The sequence below is a fragment of the Mytilus californianus genome, unplaced genomic scaffold (genome assembly GCF_021869535.1).
Source record: "Mytilus californianus isolate M0D057914Y unplaced genomic scaffold, xbMytCali1.0.p SCAF_11, whole genome shotgun sequence".
NCBI lineage: Eukaryota > Metazoa > Mollusca > Bivalvia > Mytilida > Mytilidae > Mytilus > Mytilus californianus.
The window spans coordinates 11,723,861-11,751,859 of NW_026262593.1; the positions used below are offsets into that span (position 1 = coordinate 11,723,861).

Below are 27,999 nucleotides of genomic sequence, written 5' to 3' on the forward strand. Positions count from 1 at the left end.
AGATTTAGCATATCAAAGAACCCCAATAATTTAATTTTTGATGAAATCAAACAAAGTTTTATTTTGGACCCTTTGGACCTCAAATGTGGACCAATTTAAAAACGGGGCCTAAAATCCAAAAACTTAATACACGGTTAGATTCAGCATATTAAAGAACCCCAAGAATTCAAGAATAAAACCCCATTGAAATTGGTCAAGAAATAAGCAATTTATACGAAGTATCTTCTTTTGCACAATACTGTGCAATTGAATATTTCTTGCTATTGCGCAATACTGCACAATTGACAATTTCTTGCTATTGCGCAATATTGTGCTATTTGATATTTCTTGCTATTGTGCAATACTGTGCAATTGAAGATTTCTTGCTATTGCGCAATACTGTGCAATTGAAGACTTCTTGCTATTGTGCAATACTGTGCAATTGAAAATTTCTTGCTATTGCACAATACTTATTATATGATAATTTACACATCCTGTTTGGTGTGTATCTCCTACCATATCATTATTATTTGCTTTTATATATAAATCAGAAATAACCAACTTAAAATGGAAAATTTTAAAAGAAAAAAATAAGGAAAAACAGAAAAAAAAAAGGAAAATAAGGAAAAAAAAAAAAAATCCCCCCCCCCCAATTTTTTGAACCCCCTTATGATTCATCACCCCCAAACTCGATCCCAGCCTTCCCTTTGTGGTATGGTACCTTGCAGTACAATTTCAGAGAGATCCATACACTTGAACACAAGTTATTGTCTGGAAACTAGAAAAATGTGTTTTTTGGCCCCTTTTTGGCCCCCAATTCCTAAACGTTTCGGGCAATTACCCCCAAACTTAATTCCAGCTTTCCCTTTGTGATATGGAACCTTGTAGTACAATTTCAGAAATGTCCAAACACTTACACACAAGTTATTGTCATGAAACTAGAAAAATGCTTGTTTTTTGCCCCTTTTTTTGCCCCTAATTCCTACAATTTTGAGGCAATTACCCCCAAAATCAATCCCAGCATTCCCTGTGTGATATGGAACCTTGTGGTACAATTTCAGAGAGATCCATACACTTGAACACAAGTTATTGTCTGGAAACTAGAAAAATGCTTATTTTTGGCCCCTTTTTAGCCCCTTATGCCTAAACATTTAGGGCAATTACCCCAAAACTCAATTCCAGCTTTCCCTTTGTGATATGGAACCTTGTAGTACAATTTCAGAAAGATCCATACACTTTCACAGAAGTTATTGTCATGAAACTAGAAAAATGCTTGTTTTTTGCCCCTTTTTTGGCCCCTAATTCCTAATATTTTGAGGCAATTACCCCCAAAATCAATCCCAGCATTCCCTTTGTGATATGGAACCTTGTGGTACAATGTCAGAGAGATCCATACACTAACACACAAGTTATGTCTGGAAGTTACAAAAATGCTTATTTTTGGCCCCTTTTTGGCCCCTAATTCCTTAACTGTTGGTACCATAACCCCCAAAATCAATCCCAACGCAGGACAACGCCGGACGACGACGACAACAACGACGACGACGCCAACTTCATACCAATATACGACCGCAAAACCTTAAAATTACCAATTTAGTGGCAGCAACCCAACAATGGATTATTAGATTCATCTGAAAATTTCAGGGCTGATACAACTTCACCTAATGAACACTTTTATTCCTGTCAGATTTGTTCTAACACCTTTGTTTTTTAGATATAAGCCAAAAACTGCGTTTTACCCCTATGTTCTATTTTTAGCCATGGTGGCCATGTTTTTTGACGAAACAATAAATAAAACACAAACTTAATTCTGGATACCCTAAGGATCATTCAGCTTAAGTTTGGTTGGAATTGGTTCAGTGGTTTCAGAGGAGAAGATTTTTTGAAGTTAGAAAACATGATAAACAAGTTGTGTAAAATTGTCCTTAAAGGGCAATAACTCTTTAAGGGGTCAATTGACAATTTTGGGCATTACACTTATTTGTAGATCTTACTTTGCTGTACATATTCGCTGTTTACGGTTTATCTTTATCATTAATACTATTCAAGATAATAACCAAAAACGGCAAAATTTCCTTAAAATTACATATTTAGTGGCAGCAACCCAACATTGGATTATTAGATTCATCTGAAAATTTCAGGGCTGATACAACTTCACCTAATGAACACTTTTATTCCTGTCAGATTTGTTCTAACACCTTTGGTTTTTTAGATATAAGCCAAAAACTGCATTTTACCCCTATGTTCTATTTTTAGCCATGGTGGCCATGTTTTTTGACGAAACAATAAATAAAACACAAACTTAATTCTAGATACCCTAAGGATCATTCAGCTTAAGTTTGGTTGGAATTGGTTCAGTGGTTTCAGAGGAGAAGATTTTTTGAAGTTAGAAAACATATGATAAACAAATTGTGTAAAATTGTCCTTAAAGGGCAATAACTCTTTAAGGGGTCAATTGACAATTTTGAGCATATACACTTATTTGTAGATCTTACTTTGCTGTACATATTCGCTGTTTACGGTTTATCTTTATCATTAATACTATTCAAGATAATAACCAAAAACTGCAAAATTTCCTTAAAATTACATATTTAGTGGCAGCAACCCAACAATGGATTATTAGATTCATCTGAAAATTTCAGGGCTGATAGAACTTCACCTAAGGAACACTTTTATTTCCGTCAGATTTGTTCTAACACCTTTGGTTTTTTAGATATAAGCCAAAAACTGCATTTTACCCCTATGTTCTATTTTTAGCCATGGCGGCCATGTTTTTTGATGAAACAGAATATAAAACACAAACTTTATTCTAGATACCCTAAGGATCATTCAGCTTAAGTTTGGTTGGAATTGGTTCAGTAGTATCAGAGTAGAAGATGTTTGAAATAGTTTACACCAGACGGACAACGACGACGACGGACGCCAAGTGATGGCTAAAGCTCACCGTTCCGAAGGAACGGTGAGCTTAAAAGGATGAAAAAAGCAAATATATGCTGCAGAATTTTTTTCCATAAGCATAAAAAGAGACAACTGTAGTTTATTGATGTTATGTTTGGATTATACCAAGCAAGATTATAAAGAACCTGAGGAATCACATGAATACCAAATGGAGCATAACATGAGCCTTAAAAGGCCAAAAAAAGGATTTCCTGCTGCACATGTATCACACGCCATGTGAATCCAGATTCTGTCAAAAATTTCATGACAGGAAAGAGGATACAATAAGTAATCAAAGAGCTGAAAGCTCTGAGGAAAAATGACGCCACTGTCTCTAATATTGTGATATTTTTTATGCAAGTCTTGATTTTCACATACCGTAATGAGTTTTACATTGCAACATGTCTCGTAAGCATATAATTGATATTCGTATATGTGTCTGTTTTTTCAGTACAAATGAATAGGTCAAGACTACCTGAATGATCTACAGTATCCAATTACTGCTGGCTGTTTTTTTGTATAAATAAATAGGTTAAGACCACCGGAATGGTCTACAATATCCAATGACTACTGGCTGTTCTTTTGTACTAATAAAAAGGTCAAGACTATTTGAATGATCTACAATATCCAATGACTACTGGCTGTTCTTTTGTACATATAAATAAAGACTACCTGAATGATCTAAAGTATTCTAAATAATGTGATTTTTTTCTTGCAATTACATTTTTCTAAATCAAGAATATAGACTACTAGCATCCTTTTCAAACTAAATGATTATGAAGAGCCTGTTGTTAGCAAGCTCTTATACCCCACATACTCATTAAATAAGTTACTAGTGACCTAGTTATTTCTGTTACTTGAAGCAAATTATATTTCTGTATATTTAGACAATAGTATAATATTGTTTTACTAGTTTTATTTCACCTTGAAGATTAGACAAATAGGGATACTCCTTCGATTTTTTATTTCATGTCAGTCAGGTCGCTTTAAATGAAACTTGAAACCACTTCTCTGCCATACATTGTTATTTTATAACAACTCTGCCCTTGACCATATTGACCCATGTAATTGATATTCATTCTTTAACCAAATATCATAGTCAGTTAGTTTTTGATTTTGCACTCCCACACCACCTTTCATGTCTTTCAGGTCAAATGTCTGTCTCCATTTAAGTTAATGACATTGAACAATCATGGTATTAAACACAATTTCAATAGTGATAATGCTGTTCTCGTGGGTCACCATATATTCAACTTGGGTAGCATTCCAGTTATTGAAATTTGTGTCAGATTAGAACAATGATCTAGATCTTTAGGAATGGATCTTATAATTTAATATGGAGCCATAGTATGGGTACCCTACACGGTAACAAAAAAAAAAAAAAACAAGCTTGAAAGGATACAATGTCAAGCGGAAAAATCTACCACCAGAGATTACAAGTCAAAAGAGGATGGACTGGATACGTCTCTAAAATGCTTGCTGAACTGGAACTACAGCAAGATCTCCAGACAAGATGAACAAAGCGTTGAAGCCAGAAGTTAATATTTATGTAAAAAGTAGTTGAGGGGCTGATTCCCGCTATTGAACCATATTGTCATTCTATAATATCATTGCGTAAGTATTTCTGTATTGGCCTTGTTATTGGTCCATATCTTGGGTGTATTGGTCTGAGGCGAAGCGGAAGGCCAATACTGCTTGCCGAGGACCAATAATAAGGCCAATACAGAAATACACGTAATAAGTATCTTTATTAATTAACTACAGTGTTACAATATTTTTTTTATTTCATTTCACAAGAGATAAACATTTTTACCTTGAAGTGGAACTATCCAAATCTCAGTTTCCTTTTATAAGATGCAATATCTAATGATTCAGTGCCGTTTGACTGCTGGCCGAGAACCAATAATAAGGCCAATACAGAAATACACGTAATAGTATCTTTATTAATTAACTACAGTGTTACAATTTTTTTTTTTATTTCATTTCACAAGAGATAAACATTTTTACCTTGAAGTGGAACTATCCAAATCTCAGTTTCTTTTTATAAAATGCAATATCTAATGATTCGGTGCCGTTTGAAGTATCTTCAGCCTTTTCTCATCTGATGAATTTTTCTACCCTTTCCAGTCACTATAAAGTGTTACAACTTTAATTTAGACACAACACATAAATAGTAATTGGAAAGGTACTGCCATTGCATGTGTAATGCAAATATATTTAAAAAAAATAATAATATAAGAGTTGAAATTGATCCAACTATCCATAAGCCAATTGACCAAAGAACGAAGATTTGCACAATTACAGAATGCATATGCCTGGTTCGGGTTTAAAAATAAACGACCGTTTAAATACAAAACATGAGAAGCGACAGTAAACAGAAAAAATCGATTTGTACCATCGGCATCAACATGATGAAATTATGAGGTCGTCAAGAAATGAACTTTGTGATAATTTACTCGTTCCCCAAACCTGAAATAATCCCATCGTCTACTTTCAAAATGCTTTTTAAATGAATGGGACCGTCTTTAACCTAAAATATATGCCATACTGAGCGTTTCAGCTTGTTTATGGTGAGTAAACCTGCGTCTTACAAACAACTGTTTATTTTCAGTTTGAGTTTATCGTGACTTACGATCTAAAAACTAGAGACGTTCCGAAATCCTGTTTTGTAAACAAAGATTCATACGCACCGCGTGGGTATAACCGTATTACTAATTTCCGATTTTTATAATCTTCGTAAATCTGGATAAAGACCAGTTTCTATCCAATGGATATCAAAATGATTCCGATTTTCACTTTTTTAATGATTGTAAAGTTGAAATGGCATGAAAGGCTGACATTATTTAGGAGAACTATTTTGTCTAGCGATTGCTGATCATTGGAGGGTAAAAAGTCCAACACCATAACAAAACGGATCTATTTATCATGTATACATACCGATTGTTTACGATTGTAAGACATGTGCATAAAAGTGAAACCTCGAATAAATATGAAAAATATAACAAAGGGATAGCTCCAAATACCATTTAAATTTAATAACAAAAACATATGGACAGGTCAAGATATCTTTTTGGTAAATAAAATAAAGTATGTAAACTGGTTCCCGTCCGACTACAACACTTTGTAAGAGTGTAGCGTAATACAAGCAGATTCCAGTTAGTATGTAAAATCAATCTCCCATACAGACAGAGTTGTCGTCCTTTCCTCCTCAATTTGGAGGAAAGGACGACAACTCTGTCTGTATTGGAGATTGATGTAAAATAGTAAATATGAAACCGAGTGCGGTAGGCGGAGGCAATAATCGACTTTCGTAAGTTCTGGTCAATGGTATCGGAAACATGCCGCTGATAGCGTCATTTTCCAAAAACTAGAACGGTTGTGTATAAGTTTTATAACATTTGGTTGAGACAAACTAAAGTTAGAGAACGGAAACGAAAAATTCAGCAATTTTTATGTTTATAAAGGGACATAACTTAAGAATGGTAAAAGTGTCGCCACCAAATTTCATACTTAATCTGTATTATGTAGTAATAAGCATTGTGTATAAGTTTCATAACATTTGGTTAAGGCAAACTAAAGTTAGAAAACGGAAACAAAAAATTTGTACTTGATCTTAGTTTTGTGGTAATGAATATTGTGTATAGGTTTCCTAATGTTTAGTTGGGGCAAACTTAAGTTACAGAATGGAAACTTAAAATTTTGCAATCTTTCGATTATAAAGGGGCATAACTCAATAATGGTTAAAGTGACACTTACCCAAATTCAACTTGATCTGTGTTTTATCAGTGGAAGTCAAAATTAAACATTGCATTGTATAAAGCATTGATTGTAGTTGATTCAACTATAATCATGGACAAAGGAAGATAACTCCAATTTTAAAAATTACTTGATATTTAGAAGAAAATAAAAATTTTGCAATTTTTCCATTTATAAAGGGACATTACTCTAGAACAGTTAAGGTGACACCACAAAAATTCAAACTTGATCTGTGTTTTGTGGTAATAAGTATTGTGTATAAGTTTCATAACATTTGGTTGAGGCAAACTTAAGTTAGAGAACGGAAACTAAAAATTTTGCAATTTTTCAATTTATAAAGGGGCTTAACTCTAGAACGGTTAAAGTGACGCCACCAAAATTCAAACTTGATCTGTGTTTTGTGGTAATAAGCATTGTGTATAAGTTTCATAACATTCGGTTGAGGCAAACTCAAGTTAGAGAACGGAAACCAATTTTGTTACGTACGGATGGACGGATGGACGGACGTACTTACGTACATACGTACATACAGACGGACAAGGTTAAAACTTGATGCCCCCACCGCTACGGCAGGGGCATAATAAGAGAACACATAGTAAATCTAATGCTTACTCAATCCTACAGGTCTGGTACAACCTTTACACTGATAGTTCTGAGCATCAAGTCCCTTCTCATTGGCTATCTCTCCTAGTATCTCCAATTTCGATTGGGCAATCTGTATGAAAATATTGAATATATTCATTCACAAAAAAATAATGAGTGAAAAAACACACAATGTTTACATAAACAGGAGGATGTGAACACACTAAGAGATTCTATACTACATTAGATAGCTGTTAACTCTATCTACACCAAATTAAAATAGTAGGCTCACTATTTCTAATCTTAATAATTTTTCAAGTCAATATATTACACGGTGTTTAATCATATCAATGAGACTGAATAAGTCCTACTCAAACTGATACTTTAACAATTATTACAACAATTTCACAATAATAAATATTTGTGAAAATCTAGCCTTTTTATGGTATTAAACTCAGTGGACCATATTTTTTTATTTCCTTTTCAAATCGTATTCCAAATTTCCCATTACAAAAATATAAATATTCCAATGTCAATTATAATTATAATAAGTGTGATTCTAATGCAAATTTTTGTTATCATTGGATCTGCTTGGATAGTGACCAGCGTAAAATACTTTTACTGCCAGTCTGCAAATAAGAGAAGTCGCATTTTGAATTCTGAAACTTTTTTATGTGATGTCTTCAATAATAAATTATTCAGTCACATTTCTCAAATGAAAATCTCCTCTTTGTCCATTTTATTTTCAATTCTGAAGTGTTCAGAAGACAAAAAAGTATCCAGACAAGTAAGGTGCCAAAGACAAGAAAAACATTTTGCAGAATTTTCAATTTATGAGATTTTTACATCAAAATAATCATTGAAATGGACTGTTTTGTTTATTTTGCATTAAAATGGAGTTAAGTTTATTTTTTTTAAGCTTGGACTACGCATCAGTTTAATTAGCTCGATGAACAAGTTGCTAGATAAACTAAATTTGAGACAGTAAAACCTATGTTTTACATAGGCAATCTTAAAATACAATACAGCTATCTCCTAAATAATTCAAACAAATAAAATAATTAGACTAATAACTAAACAAAATGCTACTGTAAATTCTACATAAAATGCATTCATTTACTGTAATTGTACTTATTTTCCCCAATTGTGTATTTCAAACAAGTTTGCCAGTATTTATTTTAGCAATTTTTTCCAAAAATTAAATAAAAACAAATCATTTAACAGTTATAATTTTTGTCTCGTGTGTCAATATGAACGGTAATAAATTGATAACAACTACAATAGAAAAGTCAAATGGTTCAATGTCACTATATATATAGCTTGCATAAATTTAAATGACACTTTGGCCGACCGTGCAAGACCCCCCTGGGTAGTCAAAGTTGTTTAAAAAAAACTCGTCAATGACACTTTTAATACTGTAATTTACATTTCATCACATTTTTTTAGTTACAAATTATTACATTCATTGCTGAATATGCTTTGCATAAGTTAAAACATTATCTAAATGCTACACTAAAATGTATATATCCACAATCTACAAATAAGTATAGACTAATAAAGCTACAGAATATTGTAGGCACACTATATTAGTATGATTATTATACTGTTAGTAAAAGTCAAAACACCAAGCTAAAGCCTAAACAAAGCTATAAATCAGTTCAAACATTACTTCTGTGTTTTAAGTACTGCAATCTTGGAAAGAAAAAAGTGTCAACAAAAAACATATTTAAACTTTAAGTATTTTATTTGAGCACTTTTTTTTTTTAAATTCCATTATACTTTATTGAAAATTTTATCATTTGTTAGTTAGATACAGAAAGTATCGATACCTTATCCCACACTTTTTAGCTAAAAGGAATTAGACAGCTTAAAATCTTAACAGTACATATTAAAGTCTGCAAAACTAAAGAGCACATTATTTTAAGTTAAGAAATTTGCCAACAATGACAGCTATTTGGCTATCTGGTAGAATATTTAATAAATATTTGAGTTATCTCCCCTTTGAGGATTATATGTTTAAATCTATACTGCTGTTAACACTATGTTTACATTATACGAATAAGAGGCTACACTAAAATAAATATAAAAACCAGTAAATATCTCTACATTAAAACCTTGATTAACATATATGTATCCAACATTTTACTCAAAATTATTCAACATGGTCAAAGATTTCACTTTCTCTCTTTAGTTGTGACAGCAATGTAATAATATGAAGACAACTGAACCACCTAAATTTAAGTAAATGCCTAAATGAAGGGTATAAATCTTAAAATATAAAATCATCTTCCTAAGTACTATAGCTTAGTGTAGGCAATTTTAACACTGTTCAGCCAATGCAATTCCCAATACTGTGGATTCATTTATTTTCTTGGGAACCAATTTTCGTGGATAGAGGAAAATTGTTACTTCGTAGATATTTGATTTTGTAGTTGGGACAAAGAAGCTATAAGCATACAACCCAATACAAAATGTGTACTCTGTTGAATATTCAAATTTGTGTTCTACCTATATCCACGAAAACTGCAAAAATTGTACCCAGCAAATCACAATGAATCAACATGTAATGTACAAAATGTGAAGTCAGTCATCTGTGAAGAATACATAATGCATCTTTGATTTCTAATATTACAAAATTTTTTAAGGTAACAAGGTTAAAATATAGATATATCAATTTCAGAAAAGAAAAGAAAATAAAGCTTAATTTTTAATAACACAGTAAAGAGAAAGCAGTAGATTAAGGCATGCGGTCACTCACTACATCTGACATAGATGGCGCTATCTCATAATAGCCTTCTATTAATACTGTATCATCCTAAATAGTGTCAATAAAAATATAATTAAATTTGTATAAAGCAAAATCTATTTAAAACTTATATAAACTTAATCATTTATCATGTTTAGAAAACCCTGACATACTGTAAACTAACTTATCTTTGCATTAAGCTTGTTCTAGACGATTTTGGTAAACAAATAATTTTTGGCTTATTTTTTTACCTTTGATGGTTCAATTATACAGGAGAATATCAAAGATCAATATATCTATATTATTTTTCTACTCGCACAAGCCAGTAAAATAAATGGCTTGCTATAATTAGTTGGTTTATACTAATAATGAACACATGGAATAAAAATGCATCTACTAAATACATGATATAATAATAATAAATTATTGCATATTTTAGAATTAGTTTTTTTTCATTACTCATCATATAAAATTAAGCATATTTTCCAAATTACTTTTGAGGTAGGGTAGGTAAACACTGTATAAAGCAATAACACAGTAATCATTCTTCAGTAATATTATCAGGTATAAAATCCATGTTTGTCAATGTTTGTTTAGTACAAAGCTGGTTCATTCATGTCATATATTAATCTAACTTTTCAACATTTTTAATCTCAATAAAGTTGATGTTTCAATTTCACTTGGGAAAACAAAGGATTGCTTTACTGGTCTTAAATCTTCCATCCATCCATCTGTATTTTAACACTTTAAGTTTTTAATGGTTTACTATTTTTATTAACAATGCATATTGGCAGGTAGGCATCTCTTCCATGTAAATACAAACAGGTAGATAAATAAATGAACATGCACAGATGCCCCGGCTTGTAAATATAGGGAAAATTCAGCAAATTTTGCATTTTTTAATGGACATAACTCGAGAACAGTGAGAGAAACACCACTCAAATTCAAAATTGATCTGTTTTTGGTGGTAATAAGCATTGTGTATAAGTTTCATAATATTTGGTCGAGGCAACCTGAAGTTAGAGAACGGAAACCAATTTTGGGATGTATAGACGTATAGACAGACAAGGATAAACCTTAATGAACTATTAGCCTAGCGGTTGGGGCATAAAAATGTCAAATTAACTCAAAAAGAACTATATTGCAATTGTCTTACCTCCAACTCATATATCCTACTAATATGTTGAGGAGGCGGTGACATATCTGATGACTCTGGTAAATCTTGTAAGACATCTTCCAAAGAAGGGGAGGTAACTGAACTCGAAGGTGTGTAATTCTTCAGCAGAGAACCAAAACTTTCAGCTAGCAATGACAAGTTTTATAATTATTATGATTGATTGATTGTTGGTTGCCTAATATCTAGTGGCAAATATTTCATGCATGTTCAGGACGATTATTATTATGAACCAATTAATACAATTTCTTTGGTGAAGTTTTCAGTTCTATACTGAAATATAAAGCTATGTCTGGAAAGAACTTTCTTATAGATAGATTCTACCATTGCAGGGTGTGTGATATGATATTCGTGAGTTAAGCCTTTTTCAACTGATTTGTATAGTTTGTTCTTATGTTGTCCTGCTACACCACTGTCCCAGGTTAGGGGGAGGGTTGACACCTTTTTAGCACCGCCACATTCTGTATGTGCTTGTCCCAAGTCAAGAACCTGTAATTCAGTGGTTGTCGTTTGTTGCTGTGTTTCATATTTGTTTTTCGTTCATTATTTTGTACATAAATTAGGCCATTAGTTTTCTCGTTAAAATTGTTTTACATTTGTCATTTCAGGGCCTTTTATAGCTGACTATGCGGTATTGGCTTTGCTCATTGTTGAAGGACGTACGAAGACCTATAGTTTTTAATTTCTGTGTCATTTGGTCTATTGTGGAGAGTTGTCTCATTGGCAATCATACCCCATCTTCTTTTTATACTAGAAAGAGTTAAAACTTTCAAATTTAGAACACCAGGCTTGTGGAGCCTTTTAAATATTTAAAGTCATCAGTGGATAAATATCGTATTTTATTGGATACATCATGTACATTGGTTGAATCTGTTTCTCTAATGATTTTTTATGATATGAGGGCAAACTTAATCTTTCTTTTTCAATTATCTGCAAAAGATGTGTTCTTTTTATGTGATGTAATCAGGTTTTTTTTTGCGGTCACAATTGTGAAATCAGAAGAAAGCAAGTTAATTGAAGTCATAATTGAAATTAACCAATAAGCAAGAATGTACACACTAAAATATCTAAATTGTTTGATATTTTGTTATCTTGAGGCTTTTCATAGTTTACTATATGGTATGGGTTTGCTGATGGCTGAAGGCTGAATGGTGATCTGTTTACAGTTTACTGTATGATATTGGTTTGCTGAAGTCTGAAGGCCATACAGTAATCTGTAGTTTTGTACATACTTGTTCTCTGAACTTTGGCAGTTAGTAAGTAGTCTCATTGGCAATTATCCAATTTGCTGCATGTATCATTGTATGTTTCTCATTTAATCATTACGCTATTGGATACTAGAGCTGATGGATTGTAAGTCATTGAATAACCTTGGTCATTTCACTGACCCCAATTCTTTACCAAAGATAATTTAAATATTGTAAAATAGATATTCCCTGCCTACCTTTTGGTCTGTTTGGAATGTTAGTATTTCTAGACTCTGGTAAAGGCTCTATGGTGTCTGCTGCTTCCAACTGAAATGACGAAGACCATCCACTCGCAGCACCTAAACTATTACCAACACTAGACGGGGACGTTAGTCCTATATCATCTGCCTTATCACTCTCTGATCTAGGTCTAGTAGAAGTTTGACTTTCTTCTATTGTCCTAAATGGTGAACTAGAATTTTGAGGGCTATTACGGAGAGGTTTTATAATTGGCAAGGAATACCTGTGTTTTGAAAATTTCATTTTTGAAGTTTCAATTGAATTTGCAACAGCTGGTGACATTTCTGGAGCAGATTCATGTTTTGTAGCGCAAAAATCTGGTTTTAATTTATGTTTTTTGCCTTTAATTTTTACACCAGCAGACACAGGACTGGTTGTTGCTGATGCTGAAATGGAAGATGGACTGTCTGCAATGCCCGAATCTGATTGGTCAGGACTAGATTGAGGTTCTTGATTTAAATTACTCTTGTCACCAAGTATATCTGCTAAGATTCTAGCATTATGGTCTTCACGGCTATGTTCTACAGAAAACCCATCAACCGTGTCAAGATTGTGTGCCAAATCACTGCTAACATCACTGTCATTACTTTTAAAATAATTTTGTTCAATTTTTAAAACACTTTCTGGTTGTTCATTTGCCCTATCCCTATAAGATATTTCATCATCGTTTTCTATACTTAAATTAACAGGAGAATTTGATGTTGACAGAGTAGCCCTATCAGGAGGCTTGTCATCATTAAAACCATTAAAATTCCTTGATTCATCAACATTTACAGGGCTAATCTTCATATGTTCTAATTCATCCGAACGTGTAATCACAGATTCAATGTTGTTAATGTTAACAGGACTATGTCTCCTATGTTCTAATTCACTTGAGCGTTTTATTACAGATTCAATATCATCTGCTATAAATGAATCCTGAGTCTGATCTTCTTCTTCATTCAGGGTAAACATAACATCGTCCTTGTTATCATGGTCCACATAAACAGCTGGATTTAAGTTGTATTTTACTGGATCTGGACAAGAAATATGACTTGAACTAGAGTATTCCGTGTCTTGAGGTGATGAACTGAGTGTGTAGTCTTTTAAATTTTCTACATCTTGTCTTGTAAAACCTTGGGCAAAATTTCCTGCATTGAACGGTGTATTAGGTGGAGTTTTAGGTTCATGTACATGTCCAGATTTACGATGTGAATGAATGACTTTTACACTGGTGTCTTCTGAGTTCTTGGTCCTTGAAACTGGTTTCTCTTCTAGATGCTTCCCTAAAACAGTAATAGTTTTATCTTAATGTAGGCATCATATAAAACTTAATGTGCATTTATATTTTAGGAAGGTAATTTATTAAGACCTACATGTACCATTCTCTTATAATTGTGATTGCCGTACAAAGCAAAAGACTACTGTAGATTCAATTATTTCCTATTTTTATTTTATCATGGATTGAGGAAAATATTTATTTTCATGGATATTTGATTTAGTGGTTTTGTTGAAGTTTGCATATACGCCTAGAGAAAATTTTTATTTCATTGAAAATTTAAATTTGTGGTCATTTATACCGACAAAATCCACAACAATTGATATCCCACAAAGAATAATGAATCCACAGTAATATGATTGATGTCTGCTTTTTTATTTTTTAAATATATATATGTACTGAGAGACATGTAAGTATATTGGTTTATTAGTCTGATACAAATGATTACTTTTTATAACTTGTGAAGCCATCTTAGCTTGCTGTGTATTGTGAGAATAACATGTTAAAGTCCATTGTTGAAGACTGACTGAACAATGAAGTTCACGAGACTGTGTGTCCATAAGACACCAAACCCTGCTCACACTATCACATTTTCATGTTTATCAATCAGCCAAATCTTGGTCAATACCTTATAGCTGAATTGGCATATATTTCCAAACTCAATGAGTATGTGGAAGTTTCAAGTGGATGTTACCCAAACTTCATGATGATCTTCCTATATAATATGGATGTTTGCTACTCTTGCTTTTGACTTTTTGTAAGATAATCAGAATTCTCTAGTTGTATCCATGTAGTATCAATAAAAATGTTTCCTGCTAACCCTTACTTTTCTTTTCATAATTTTATTGAATATAGTTTAAAATGTCTTTTTTGAAAATCTTATAAAATCCTTGTAATTTTTTCATAGTTTTTGAAACAAAAATTCGTAAGGGTTCCGCGGAACCCAGTGTCTCGCCTACTTTTTCTGTTAATCGCAGGCTCAACAAAAATGAGGAAGTAAATCAATAAAAATATTCCTCTTGATACTATCTTTTTATTGTAAGAAGCTTCTGTCCAAGTTTGGTAAAAATCCAGGATAGTTTATGAATCTAATAAATGTTTAATAACTAAATTAACTGCAGACTGAATGTAATGTTAACTGGAAGAAAACAAAATTTCCTTCTAGATATTAGCATTTGATCATAAACAAGCTTCTGTCCAAGTTTGGTACAAATCCAAAATAGTATAAGAAAGTTATTAAAATTTTAAAAACTTTAACCACAGAGTGAATGTGTTGTTTCCTGGCAGAAAATCTAAGTCCATTTAAAAGTAAAATACGGAAAAAATGGATTTATTTTTTTACAAAATTTCCTTCTAGATACTAGCTTTTGATCATAAACAAGCTTCTGTCCAAGTTTGGTACAAATTCAGGATAGTTTAAGAAAGTTATTAAAATTTTAAAAACTTTAACCACAGAGTGAATGTGTTGTTTCCTGGCAGAAAATCTAAGTCCATTTAAAAGTAAAATAAGGAAAAAAATGGATTTATTTTTTTACAAAATTTACTTCTGGATACTATCTTATGATCATAAACAAGCTTCTGTCCAAGTTTGGTACAAACCCAGGATAGTTTAAGAAAGTTATTAAAATTTTAAAAACTTTAACCACAGAGTGAATGTAATATTTCCCGGCAGAAAAACTAAGTCCATTTATAAGTAAAATACGGAAAAAATGGAATTTTATTTTTACAAAATTTATTTCTGGATACTATCTTATGATCATAAACAAGCTTCTGTCCAAGTTTGGTAGAAATCCAGGATAGTTTAAGAAAGTTATTAAAATTTCAAAAACTTTAACCACAGAGTGAATATTTGTGGACGCCGCCGACGACTACGATGACGACGACGCCGACGGAATGTAGGATCGCTATGTCTCGCTTTTTCGACTAAAGTCGAAGGCTCGACAAAAATGTGCCAATGTTAAATGTATAAAAAATCTAGAGAGAATCAACTCCAGCCAGATTTTCAATCGATTATAACTCAAAAACAAGGACACAGGCCTGTAATTTGTTTCTACTTTTTAAGTTCTGTTATTTGTATACTATCAATTTATAACAGTCTTTTAATGAAAGAGATCTAGAGGAGCGAACATCCTTAATCAAGAACTTTAATCTGGTGCATGACGGATGAACAAATGAACAATACACCTTATCCTTATTTGTCTGCCATTACTGGACATCATAAAGGTTCCGTAACATTTTGACATTGCAATTGAAAATGTCTTACTCCACAGAGGAAAAGTGATTGCTGACTATGTCTTCGACCTATCTATTTTTAGAAAGAATTAAGTGAACTTAAAGCGTAACAGACGAGTACTATACTGGTTCCCTAACAGTATCAACAGGTAATTGTTTATTTTTATTATAGTAGCATATTGTTACTCTTTTAGTCAGGATAAGATAACTGTAACATACTAGCTCCAGTACTTACAAAATTACTGTACAAGGTAGTATATTGTTACTCCTTTAGTCAGGGCAGGGTAACAGTATCACACTGGTTCTATTACTTACCAGATGACTGTACAAGGTAGCACATTGTTACTCCTTTCATCAGTTTAGGGTAATAGTAACACACTGGTTCCAGTACTTACCAGATGACTGTACAAGGTAGCACATTGTTACTCCTTTCATCAGTTTAGGGTAATAGTAACACCCTGGTTCCAGTACTTACCAGATGACTGTACAAGGTAGCACATTGTTACTCCTTTCATCAGTTTAGGGTAATAGTAACACCCTGGTTCCAGTACTTACCAGATGACTGTACAAGGTAGCACATTGTTACTCCTTTCATCAGTTTAGGGTAATAGTAACACCCTGGTTCCAGTACTTACCAGATGACTGTACAAGGTAGCACATTGTTACTCCTTTCATCAGTTTAGGGTAATAGTAACACCCTGGTTCCAGTACTTACCAGATGACTGTACAAAGTAGCACATTGTTACTCCTTTCATCAGTTTAGGGTAATAGTAACACCCTGGTTCCAGTACTTACCAGATGACTGTACAAGGTAGCACATTGTTACTCCTTTCATCAGTTCAGGGTAACAGTAACACACTGGTTCCAGTACTTACCAGATGACTGTACAACAGGTAATGGTGTATCATCAATTTCTATGATTCCAGCTACTATCAATGGAGTATTAGTCCAGGAATTTAGAACTCTCGAGTTGTATGATAATTTAAATTCTATTGTCATTAAACCTTTAAAAAAAAACATGTATTTATATCAGTCAGTTATCTTTTTTAAATGATAAGGACTGAAAAATATCATTTGAATATATTCAATTAAACATAAGATTTTTTAGACTCAGAGCAATTTAGAGCTTCAGATATTCTATAGACAGAGACTGTATGTTTACCTCTAGAAGGCTTTTGGTTGTGTTTTTGAGCTTTTGTCTCATTAACATATACTTTATATCTCCTTTTGCTTGAGCAAGTTTATACGTATATTTTATTAAGATAAATGCATGTCTAAATCTTATGTGAACCTTGTAAAATACTGCCCTTGCTTTCAATTATTCTTACCTTTTAAAAGAGATTTAAAAATTTCTTGCTGATCAAAATCATTTAAATAAGCTAGTCCATGATAAAAATACCTACAAAAAATAATAACATATTTTATAGAATTACATTTCTGTTTACACCAGTTGCACATTAACAGTTTTTATTTAAAGGTTTTTTTTAACCAGTTAAATCATATCTTATAACTCTGCTTTACATGAATAGAATTAAGCACTTTTTTCTACGGAAAAACTTTTGAAATTTTTTATTACGACTGTGTTTGTACTAAAATCTCATCAAAGATACCAGGCTATTAATTTGGTACCCCTGATGTGTGTTTAATCTACCAAAGACTCATCATAGGCACTCAAATCAAAGCAGTTGAAAGGCCATTACAGTATAAACAGCAAGAATACTAAATATTTATTCTAAATAAACACCAATATATTACATTTTTCTGTGAAAAAGCATTCAAAAAAAGTGTTGGAAATGAAAAATTGGTACCAGGCACTAGTTAAGATACACTTAATGTTATTGTTTTAAGAAGCTAGGCCTAAAAACTTTCTTTATTAATATGAAACAGAAAGCTTGCATAATTTCCAGCAACATATACCAGAAAATAAATATGTAACAAAAGAAAATGTAAAAAAATTGATACAAACTTGTTTATTTTTTTCCCGATTTAATTGAAATTTACCCATTATCCATGTTATATACACATATATTTCTATTTATATAAATCATTATATAGATCTTTTTCATCACTCAACAACCAAATATACTACAAATGATAGACATAGACATAAAAAAACATTATTTTGATTCGGAATAGTATTAAACATATAAACATAAGCTCTGGAGAGATTTTTACCAAATATAAAAACGTATACAAAAAAAATGAAGCTTCATGCACATATAAATCATACAACTGAATAAAGTCAGGCAACAACCAAAATAAAAGATTTCTGTCAAACTAATAAAATTTTTTTTAGATAAAACTGTCTGACGATAACAATCAGCAGCTCATGTGGCAAAGGCCTCTCTGTGTCACCAAACAATAGGTCAGCAGTGATAAAAATTGAAAAGTTTACAAATAAGCACTAGAGAGCAAAGCAATTCATATAAGCTAACAATTTGAATAAATAAACATATTTAGAAAGCAGTATAAAAATAAACAAATTCAATAAAATGCAGAGCTAACAGTACAATAGCAAACACTTGTAATTCAAATGCATGTGGAACAGTGACATTTCAAACCATTTCAAGACTGAATCAAGTTTTCAAATTGAGAAAAAAACATATTCTGTCCTGAAATGATCCAGGAGAATGTTCAAAAGTGTAGCTGCAGCATATTTAAACGATTTTTTACCATAAGTAGATGATCTCATCCTGGGAACACCTAATATATTACTGTACGTATCTAAAAGAGGACTTGGTAGTTTTAACTTTTAGAAGACTGTTCAAACATAAAGACGAAATATCAATTACAATCTTAAACATTTCTAAAGCTATAGTCCTTTGTCTGGGACCAGAAGAGTTGACACCATAGCCTTATACACAAGTTAAAATACATGGACTTATAGTTATTATACAAAAAATGCAAACTGGAGTGCTCTCTCTTGCCATTTTTTAATTTTGATGTATTTTATTGAGTGCAAAAATGCCAAACCAAAGGGCAAAAATTAAAGTTACTCAATCTAAATGAATGAAATATAGTGAGTTTATTTTACTTGGAAAGAAAAGGTCCTTAACTTTTCAATGTTCTTAGCTGCTGAGATGACTTTCTACACAAATTACTAATATGTGAATCAAAATTTATCTGTTTGTCAATGTCTATGCCACACAATTTTACCACAGTTTCACAAGATAAATTAGAATTTTTAATTTTTATTGAAGGGCTGGTCTAAGGTCTTTTTGCCAACATAGCCAACACCTAGAATTTGTAAGAGTAAGCTTGCATTTCAATTTATTTCAATTAGTTTGTTTAGATTCATTTTCTAATGTAGATATTAGCTTGTCATCAAAATCAGGACTACAGAATAACAAGAGTGCACATGCTGAAATGTCTTGCCTGCTTTACTGACAATTGATTTTATGTTGAAAGTCTTAAAGATAAAGGTTTTACTAAAAGCATTACAGAAACTTGACATGTTTAAAGATCTATGACAATGAGGATAAGGTCATATTAATCATGTCAGACAGACATATATACACCTTACAATTTTTTTTATACACCAAATATAGTTGACCTATTGCGTATGCTAATTGAATAAAATGCTTCGCTGGGGCGCAGCTTGATACGACCGCAGAGGTCGAACCCTGAACAGTTGGGGCAAGTATGGACACAACATTCAAGCTTGATACAGCTCTGAATTTGGATTGTTATTAAATATTTGACACAGCATAGGTTTCTGACACAGAAAGAATGTGGTCTAAGAACTTGATTTTTTTTAATTTACCTATTATGGTCCAATGTCCAAAATCAAAATACATGGTTAGATTCAGCATATCAAAGAACCCCATATATTCGATTTTTGTTAAAATCAAACAAAGTTTAATTTTGGACCCCAACTTGGACAAACTTGAAAACTGGGCCCATAATCAAATATCTAAACAGATGTTTAGATTCAGCATATCAAAGAACCCCAAGAATTCAATTTTTGCTAAAATCAAACTAAGTTTAATTTTGGACCCTTTGGACCTTAATGTAGACCAATTTAAAAAAAGGGACTTAAAATTAGAAATCTAAATACACGGTTAGATTTGGAATATCAAAGAACCCCAATAATTCAATTTTTGATGAAATCAAACAAAGTTTAATTTTGGACCCTTTTGACCTCAATATGAACCAATTTGATAGCGGGGCCTACAAATAAAAAATCTAAATACATGGTTAGATTCAGCATATCAAAGAACCTCATATATTCAATTTTTGTTGAAATCAAACAAAGTTTAATTTTGGACCCCAATTTGGACCAACTTGAAAACTGGGCCCATAATCAAAAATCTAAATACATGTTTAGATTCAGCATATCAAAGAACCCCATATATTCAATTTTTGTTGAAATCAAACAAAGTTTAAATACTGGACCCTATCTTGGACCAACTTGAAAACTGGGCCCATAATCAAAAATCTAAACACATGTTTAGATTCAGCAAATCAAAGAACCCCAAGAATTCAATTTTTGTTAAAATCAAACTAAGTTTAATTTTGGACCCTTTGGACCTCAATGTAGACCAATTTAAAAAACAGGACCCAAAATTAAAAACCTAAATACACGGTTAGATTTGGAATATCAAAGAACCCCAATAATTCAATTTTAGATGAAATCAAACAAAGTTTAATTTTGGACCCTTTTGACCTCAATATGAACCAATTAGATAACGGGGTCCACAAATAAAAAATCTAAATACATGGTTAGATTCAGCATATCAAAGAACCCCATATATTCAATTTTTGTTGAAATCAAACAAAGTTTAATTTTGGACCCCAATTTGGACCAACTTGAAAACTGGGCCAAAAATCAAAAATCTAAATACATGTTTAGATTCAGCATATCAAAGAACCTCATATATTCAATTTTTGCTAAAATCAAACAAAGTTTAATTTTGGACCCTTTGGACATTAATGTAGACCAATTTGAAAACTGGACCCAAAATTAAAAATCTAAATACACTGTTAGATTCGGCATAACAAATAAATAAATGTGATCAAAGATTTTACAAATCTAATGCGCCATACTGTGCAATTAAAGATTACTTCTTGAAATTTTTCAATATTTGAAATTTGAAAAAAAAAAATATTTGAAGAATAATTCTTTTTAATTTCTGAAATCTGAAATGAGAAAAAATTGGCCCCCCACAATTTCTTTTTATCCCCCCCCCCCCTTTTTCCCCCAAAAAAATTCTTTCCCTCAAGATATGGTCATAATCTCAATTCAAATTTCCAATGGAGTTGGCAACCATAATTACCCATTTAAATTTACCATAGTGCTAACTTAATCTATTTTATAATAGAATTAATAAAAATATAGTGTCAAATCTTTCATATGGATTTTTTTGTAAAAAAAAAAGATGAAAACATTTGCAGATATTTTTACTGGTCTTCCTTTATAAATATGCATTTCTTTAAACATAATTTAAAAGCAGTGTAAGGGAAGTAACCAAAACGTTGTATTTGGATTACCTCCCTTACACTGTTTTAGATTATCTTTATTGTTCATTAACCATTACTTTATACATAATTTAAAAGCAGTGTAAGGGAGATAATTTCAATGATGTATTTGATTTATCTCCCTTACACTGCTTTAAATTATGTTTTGTACTAAAGTATTTGTCCATTAACCAGGACAACCTTGTTTTTCCCCCTTTTTTGCCCCTAATTCCTAAACGGTTTGAGCCATAACCCCCCAAAGCAAATCCTAACCATCCCTTTGTGGTATGGAAACTTGTAGTATAATTTCAGAGAGATCCATACACCGTTCCACAGTTATTGTCTGGAAACTAGAAAATGCTCATTTTTGGCCCCTTTTTGGCCCCTAATTCCTTAACTGTTGGTACCATAACCCCCAAAATCAATCCCAACCTTCCTTTTGTGGTATTTAACCTTATGGTCAAATTTCAAAAAGATCCATTCACTTAAACTAAAGTTAGAGTGCGAAAACCAATATGTATTCGGACGACGACGCCGGACAACGACGACGCCGGACGACGACGACGACAACGACGACGACGCCAACGTCATACCAATATACGACCACAAAATTTTTTTGCGGTCGTATAAAAACAGACCAAAACACAAAAACTTAACATTGACCAATGAACCATGAAAATGAGGTCAAGGTCAGATGATACCTGCCAGACAGACATATGCATGTACACCTTACAATCATTCCATACACTAAATATAGTTGACCTACTGCTTATCTATAGTATATGAGAAACGGACCTAATCTCCTAACCTTAACCACTGATCCATGAAATGAGGTCGAGGTCAGGTGACAGACATGTAGATGTTGCAAGGAACTCATATACCAAATATAGTTATCCTATTACTCATAATAAGTGAAAAATTCACATTACAAAAAACTCTATTATTTTTTTTCAAGCAGTCGCTGAACCATGAAAATGAGGTCAAGGACAATGAACATATGTTTGACAGAAAATTCGTAACATTTAGTATCTGCATACAAGATATTAAGTATCCAGGTCCTCTACCTTCTAAAATATAAAGCTTTCTACAAATAGTTTACGCCACCTCTGTTGGATAGTAATACCTATGTCTCACATAGGCGAGACAAAAATGTGTTGTCATCTGCAAAGTTACACAATAAGCTCTGCTTAATGGAATAAAATAAAAAATATTGTTATTCAAATGTTAAACAAAAGAGGTCCAAGAATAGAACCCTGTGGTACAACTTTCTAGATATCAGCCAAACTACTTAGTTTGTTGCCAATTTTTTTGTTGTTGTTCTCTATTTGAAAAAAAAAAATTTTTTTTTAAAGGGACACTGAATTCGAAGAACATTAGAGGATGGTTTGTCAAGAAAATTTCGTGAGGTAAGCAATTGAAAGCTTTGGAGAGGTCCATTAAAACTGTGGCAATGTCATGATTTTTATCAAAGGCCTCTCTCCAACCCTAAGTCTTAGTAGTGTGGTCTGACATCCATGGCCTGGCCTAAATGCATACAGATATGGATACAAATTTGGTCGAAAGAATCTGATAATTGAGTTTCTAATTCCTTTTCTTATAACTTGGAAATTTTTTTTTATTTATAATTTTTTCTACCTTGAATTAAACTTACATTAAAGTCTTTTTGTCAGCCATCAAGGCATCTACATAACTGGTTATTATACCATCATTTAATGCCACTCGTATCCATGCCTGTTAACAAATCAATTTATTTTGAATGCAAATATTACACCATCATTATGCCACATCTGTCAATGCCTGTCAATAAATCAATCTTTTATGAATGCAAAAATATTTTAAGCCAAAATAATTGGTTTGTCCACATCTCATTCAGTTTGTAATTTTTGTATAAACTCCAGCTCAAAGTGGTTTGGATTCAACTTCCTGTCCAAATATTTATATTTTGTAAAATTCATTAAATTATCACTGATAAGATTAAACCATTGTCTTGCCCTGACCAACATACAAAAAATTAAGACATACTTTGGAATTACCATACTTTTCTTTGTGGGTGCTAATTTATGGTTTGTGAAAACATTGTTGGTTGGTTGGATTTTTGAATGTGTCATTTTGATAAAAAATACATTCAGACTGAATGAAAAATATGCATATTGTTAAATACTATTTTTTTGGTTGCAGGGAAGTGCTATTTCCACAATTACTGGTACCCAACAGATAATTATACTTTCACAGTATATCATTCAATTACAAATGCATCTAAAAAGTATGTAAACATAACCAATGTAAGATAATAAATTACATTCTGTACATAATATCTTACATTCACTTGTTCATATTGGTGAAATGATATATTATAGTTTATATCCAACTAACCAATAATTGACGAAGTATCCTTGTAATGAATGAACTGTTAATTACTACCCAATTTACTTTTAAGTTTCAAACTGATTTTCATGAAAAAAACTTTAAAGAGCCTTTTAATAGCTTACTAAACACCACAGATTTGCTCATTGTAGAGGGCAATAAAGTAACTTGTAGTTGTAAACGGCCTACTGATTTGGTCTCTGGTGGATATTTGTCTCATTGACAATCTTACCACATCTTATTTTTTTATTTAGTGAGAAAATTGGATAACATCGTAAAAACCTTGGATGGATTTGGCTATTATTTTAGGTCCTATTTGGTTATATAGCTCTCCAACTGTTTCAGTTCTTATACATCCTTGGCTTCAAATATTCAGCTTTGAGCATTCCTTATGAAGATAAATCCAGTAAAGTGCTTTGGATGCATGAAATTTATAAAGTGTTGTTTTAATTTTTTTATTGCAGGTTACCAAACCTCATGTTAACTTGACAACAGAACAACAAAGTAGTGTACACTAAAGGAGTACCTTACCCTACATAATCCTATTTCTGTAGTAATCTGTCCAAGTCTTGTTAGCTGGGCTGCAGTATCTTTATGTGTAAACTTTGTAGCAAAACTCCAAAAATTCTACCAAAATAAACAGAATTAGAGTTTTTTTTCACATTTTTTAAAACTGAAAATGCTGAAAATACCACAAGGATGACATGCACTGCCATCTGCAGCTATTTCGTAGAATGTTCACAGCAAATACGATGATAAAAATGATATGAAAGCATGTTGTTCCAAATGTTCACTTTTATCTTAATTGTCTGATTGATCGATCATATGACCCTTTTTCTATTGAAAAACATTTGAAAAATTTGAATTTTTATTCTGACTGTCCACTATTAAAAGGCTTGCTGGTCTCTCCGTTACTTTTACATCATAATTCTTGACAGCTCACTTATTTAAGTCTTTATTCCATTGATATAGAACATAAGGAGTCCTTTTCATTTAGGAAATCTTTCAAAGAAAGAATAATTAAGCAAAAAGACCAACTGGCATAACTATATCTCAATCAAATAACTGGGTTCTTTTTTTTATTTTGAAGGATAGAATCAAAATGTAATTATCATAAATAAATATTCACTTACAATGCTTTGGTCGGCATTTTCTCCATTTTGTAGACCAACATATTTACCAAGCTGAAAAAAAGTAAACAAGATATTGACCAAAACACATAAATATGCAATGTTAAAAATAGGCTCGGAATATACAAACTCAATAAAGTTATCCTGTCATGAATAGTGACTGAGAAACCCACAAATCTTAAGTACTTCTTAAGAAATTTAAGATCACAGACAAGACTTGATACTTGAAAATATCAGGTAAGGATGTCTTGTAACAATGCAGCAAGGTCTAATTTTTCATGTCCATTCACACCATTTTATCAATGAAATACACTTCTTCATGTAATTTCATTTATAACCGATTGCAGATAAAAATAATAATGTCATTTTGTTTATCAGCTTGAATACCAGCTAATCCTTGTGAGCTTGCTTGATATTTTTGCTGATAAAATCAGTATTAAGAACAAAAATGCCATTATTCTTTGTGTAATCAGTTATGTAGAAATGGCAAAGTCTACCATTTGTTATAGTAAAGTTACATGTACATAAAGTAACTGCATACATGGTTGTAACAATGTTCAAGCTTGCACTGATATGAAAATCATAACCACTTACTCTTCAATATCACTCATTTGTTCATTTTGTTTTGTGGAAGTTGGATTTTGTGAATTTTGTAATTAGCAAGTGAAAGTTAGTCTATAAAGACAGTAGAAGACTGAAGACCAAATAATAAAATTTCTGATACTGACCTTTTTTACAACTGAATTCTTTAAACCATGCAAGAATACAGCTTCCAATATATTACACACATGGTTGGCTGTGTCAGAACTGTGGAGTAAGAGAAAAGCATTAAAATTCAATTATACTGACAACATATGTCTAAACTATTGTAAATAAGCATGATAAGTATGAATGAATGTAAATGAATGTAGTAAAATATATAACCAAACCATTTTTTTCATTCTCATATAAAAGACTTTTATAATTTGAAATATTCTCCTTTACAAAGAGTAAACAAGTCTTCATTTTTGGGAGAAGATTCTTTCTTATTAAAGCCTCTTTGTAGAAAATTTTGAAATGTTCACTTTTATACATAACACCTCTTACTATGTCAAAGGAAATACCTTTTGAAACTATTACACTACAGTAAAAAATCAATATTATACCTCATGCAGTGTGTATTTTCTTTGTAAAATTATAGACGAATAAATTGACTTTTTTTACAAAATTGCATGAAAAAGGCTATTAATCAGTTTATTGTTTCAAAAAGTATTTACTTGGTATGAACTATGTACTGGAAGCAAACATTATCCCATCTAAAAGACTTTCTATCAGTTTATAGTTTTAAAAACTATTTACTGGGTATGAACTATTTACTGGAAGCAAACATTTTCCCTTAGGATTGCCTCCCCTGTACTATGTTTTGACTGGTTACTTACCTAAGGATTGCCTCCCCTGTACTATGTTCTAGCCATTTACTACTAACCTAAGGATTGCCTCCCCTGTACTACAATGCTCTTGTTGTAGAGATTTTATTGCTGATGATAACTCTGATGATATCTTTCTTTTTATCTTAGTTTCTCGTATAATCTCATCTCTTGTTGGTCCTAAAAAAATGTCAAAACTTATCTTTACTTCAAACATGGTATTTGAAGATTGTATAAGCTGAATAAAAAATTGTGTTATAGTCACTGACCATATTTAATCTTGTGACTTGTCTGTGATTTTAATATGTTACATTGATTTTTTTCTCTACGACATAACGAAGCAGTAGATTTGTAAAATTATTTCTCTATGACATTGGGAAGGAGTAGAGGTTTGTAGCCTAATTATTTCTTAAAACATTGGGAAAGAGTTGAAAACAAGGAATTATTTGAATCTGGAATAATTTTGATTTCTGGAAAATTGATTAGAAATGTATGATGAAAACTAACCCAACTAAATAGGGTTAGCCATGCGTGCATGGCTAAGGTTAATTTTACTTTCACTATCATTTCAGTATGAACTAACTAACCCACCTTAGCCATGCGCGCATGGCTAACCCTATTTAGTTGGGTTAGTTTTCATCATATATTTCTCATCAATTTTCCAGAATTCAAAATTATTCCAGATTCAAATAATTCCTTGTTTGAAATTTAAAGGCATTTTACTGCTGCTGCAACCTTGACCTATTACTTAGTGACTTTAAGTCTTTTTACTGCTGCTGCAACCGTGACCTATTATTTAGTGACTTTAAAATCCTATAGGGTCTTTTTCAACCCAAGGCTCATTATCCCAAATTGAAGTAAATTATATGGCCTTCCAAATACCGTTTCGATCCCTAACATCACTGAAGAGACATTAATTGTCGAAATCCAGATAAGGTGTACAAATTTTTGCACCTCATGTTTGTGGCATACCATCTTTTCCACAAGTTTATTGTTTTCTGTTTGGCATTTGATTAATATTAAGATCCATTTTGTTAGATCTGGTGATCAATTTATTTGGCAATCGCCAATGGCAGTCAGCAGGGTTTAAGATCATCAGTTGTTCGACCTGTTAGTCAAATGCGTTTTGTTAAAATAGACTTTTTCACTTTTTTTGGACTTTTGGAAATTGTTGTTTGTGCTGTATTTAGACCCCTCTACCAAGAAATTTGTTTTACATGCACACGTATAAAAATTGTGGTTTTTATCCAAAGCAATCATAGGTTTGAACGTTGTTATCAATTTAGACTTTTGTATATATATATATATATATATATATATATTGGCAAAAATCTTATTTAAGGTTAAAAAATTGCAAGAATACAAAAATTTATGTCTATTCTTTCATGTCATAGGCACTTTGACCTTGATCTTTGGTCTACTTAGTTATGATTTTAAGCTAAGTTTGGTGAAATGTAGACATTTGGTTCAAAATATATCAAGAAACCAGGA

The 27,999-nt window shown here is 31.9% G+C and overlaps 1 protein-coding gene across 2 annotated transcripts in view; it reads right to left on the reverse strand.

Annotated features, from left to right (window-relative positions):
• Nucleotides 1–27,999, reverse strand: part of LOC127719558 (uncharacterized) — a 42,922-nt gene that overhangs the window by 8,375 nt on the left and 6,548 nt on the right. Inside the window, exons 2-12 of one of the 2 annotated variants that reach the window (XM_052225775.1) lie at nucleotides 26,568–26,688; nucleotides 25,831–25,909; nucleotides 25,106–25,156; nucleotides 24,504–24,599; nucleotides 23,260–23,339; nucleotides 17,480–17,550; nucleotides 17,027–17,155; nucleotides 12,619–13,926; nucleotides 11,157–11,302; nucleotides 10,013–10,069; nucleotides 7,285–7,387 (exon numbers count right to left, since the gene is read on the reverse strand). In XM_052225775.1, the coding sequence (XP_052081735.1) occupies nucleotides 7,285–7,387; nucleotides 10,013–10,069; nucleotides 11,157–11,302; nucleotides 12,619–13,926; nucleotides 17,027–17,155; nucleotides 17,480–17,550; nucleotides 23,260–23,339; nucleotides 24,504–24,599; nucleotides 25,106–25,156; nucleotides 25,831–25,909; nucleotides 26,568–26,688 (2,241 nt within the window). The remainder of the gene's footprint in view (nucleotides 1–7,284; nucleotides 7,388–10,012; nucleotides 10,070–11,156; nucleotides 11,303–12,618; nucleotides 13,927–17,026; nucleotides 17,156–17,479; nucleotides 17,551–23,259; nucleotides 23,340–24,503; nucleotides 24,600–25,105; nucleotides 25,157–25,830; nucleotides 25,910–26,567; nucleotides 26,689–27,999) is intronic. The other variant, XM_052225776.1, reaches the window with a different exon arrangement.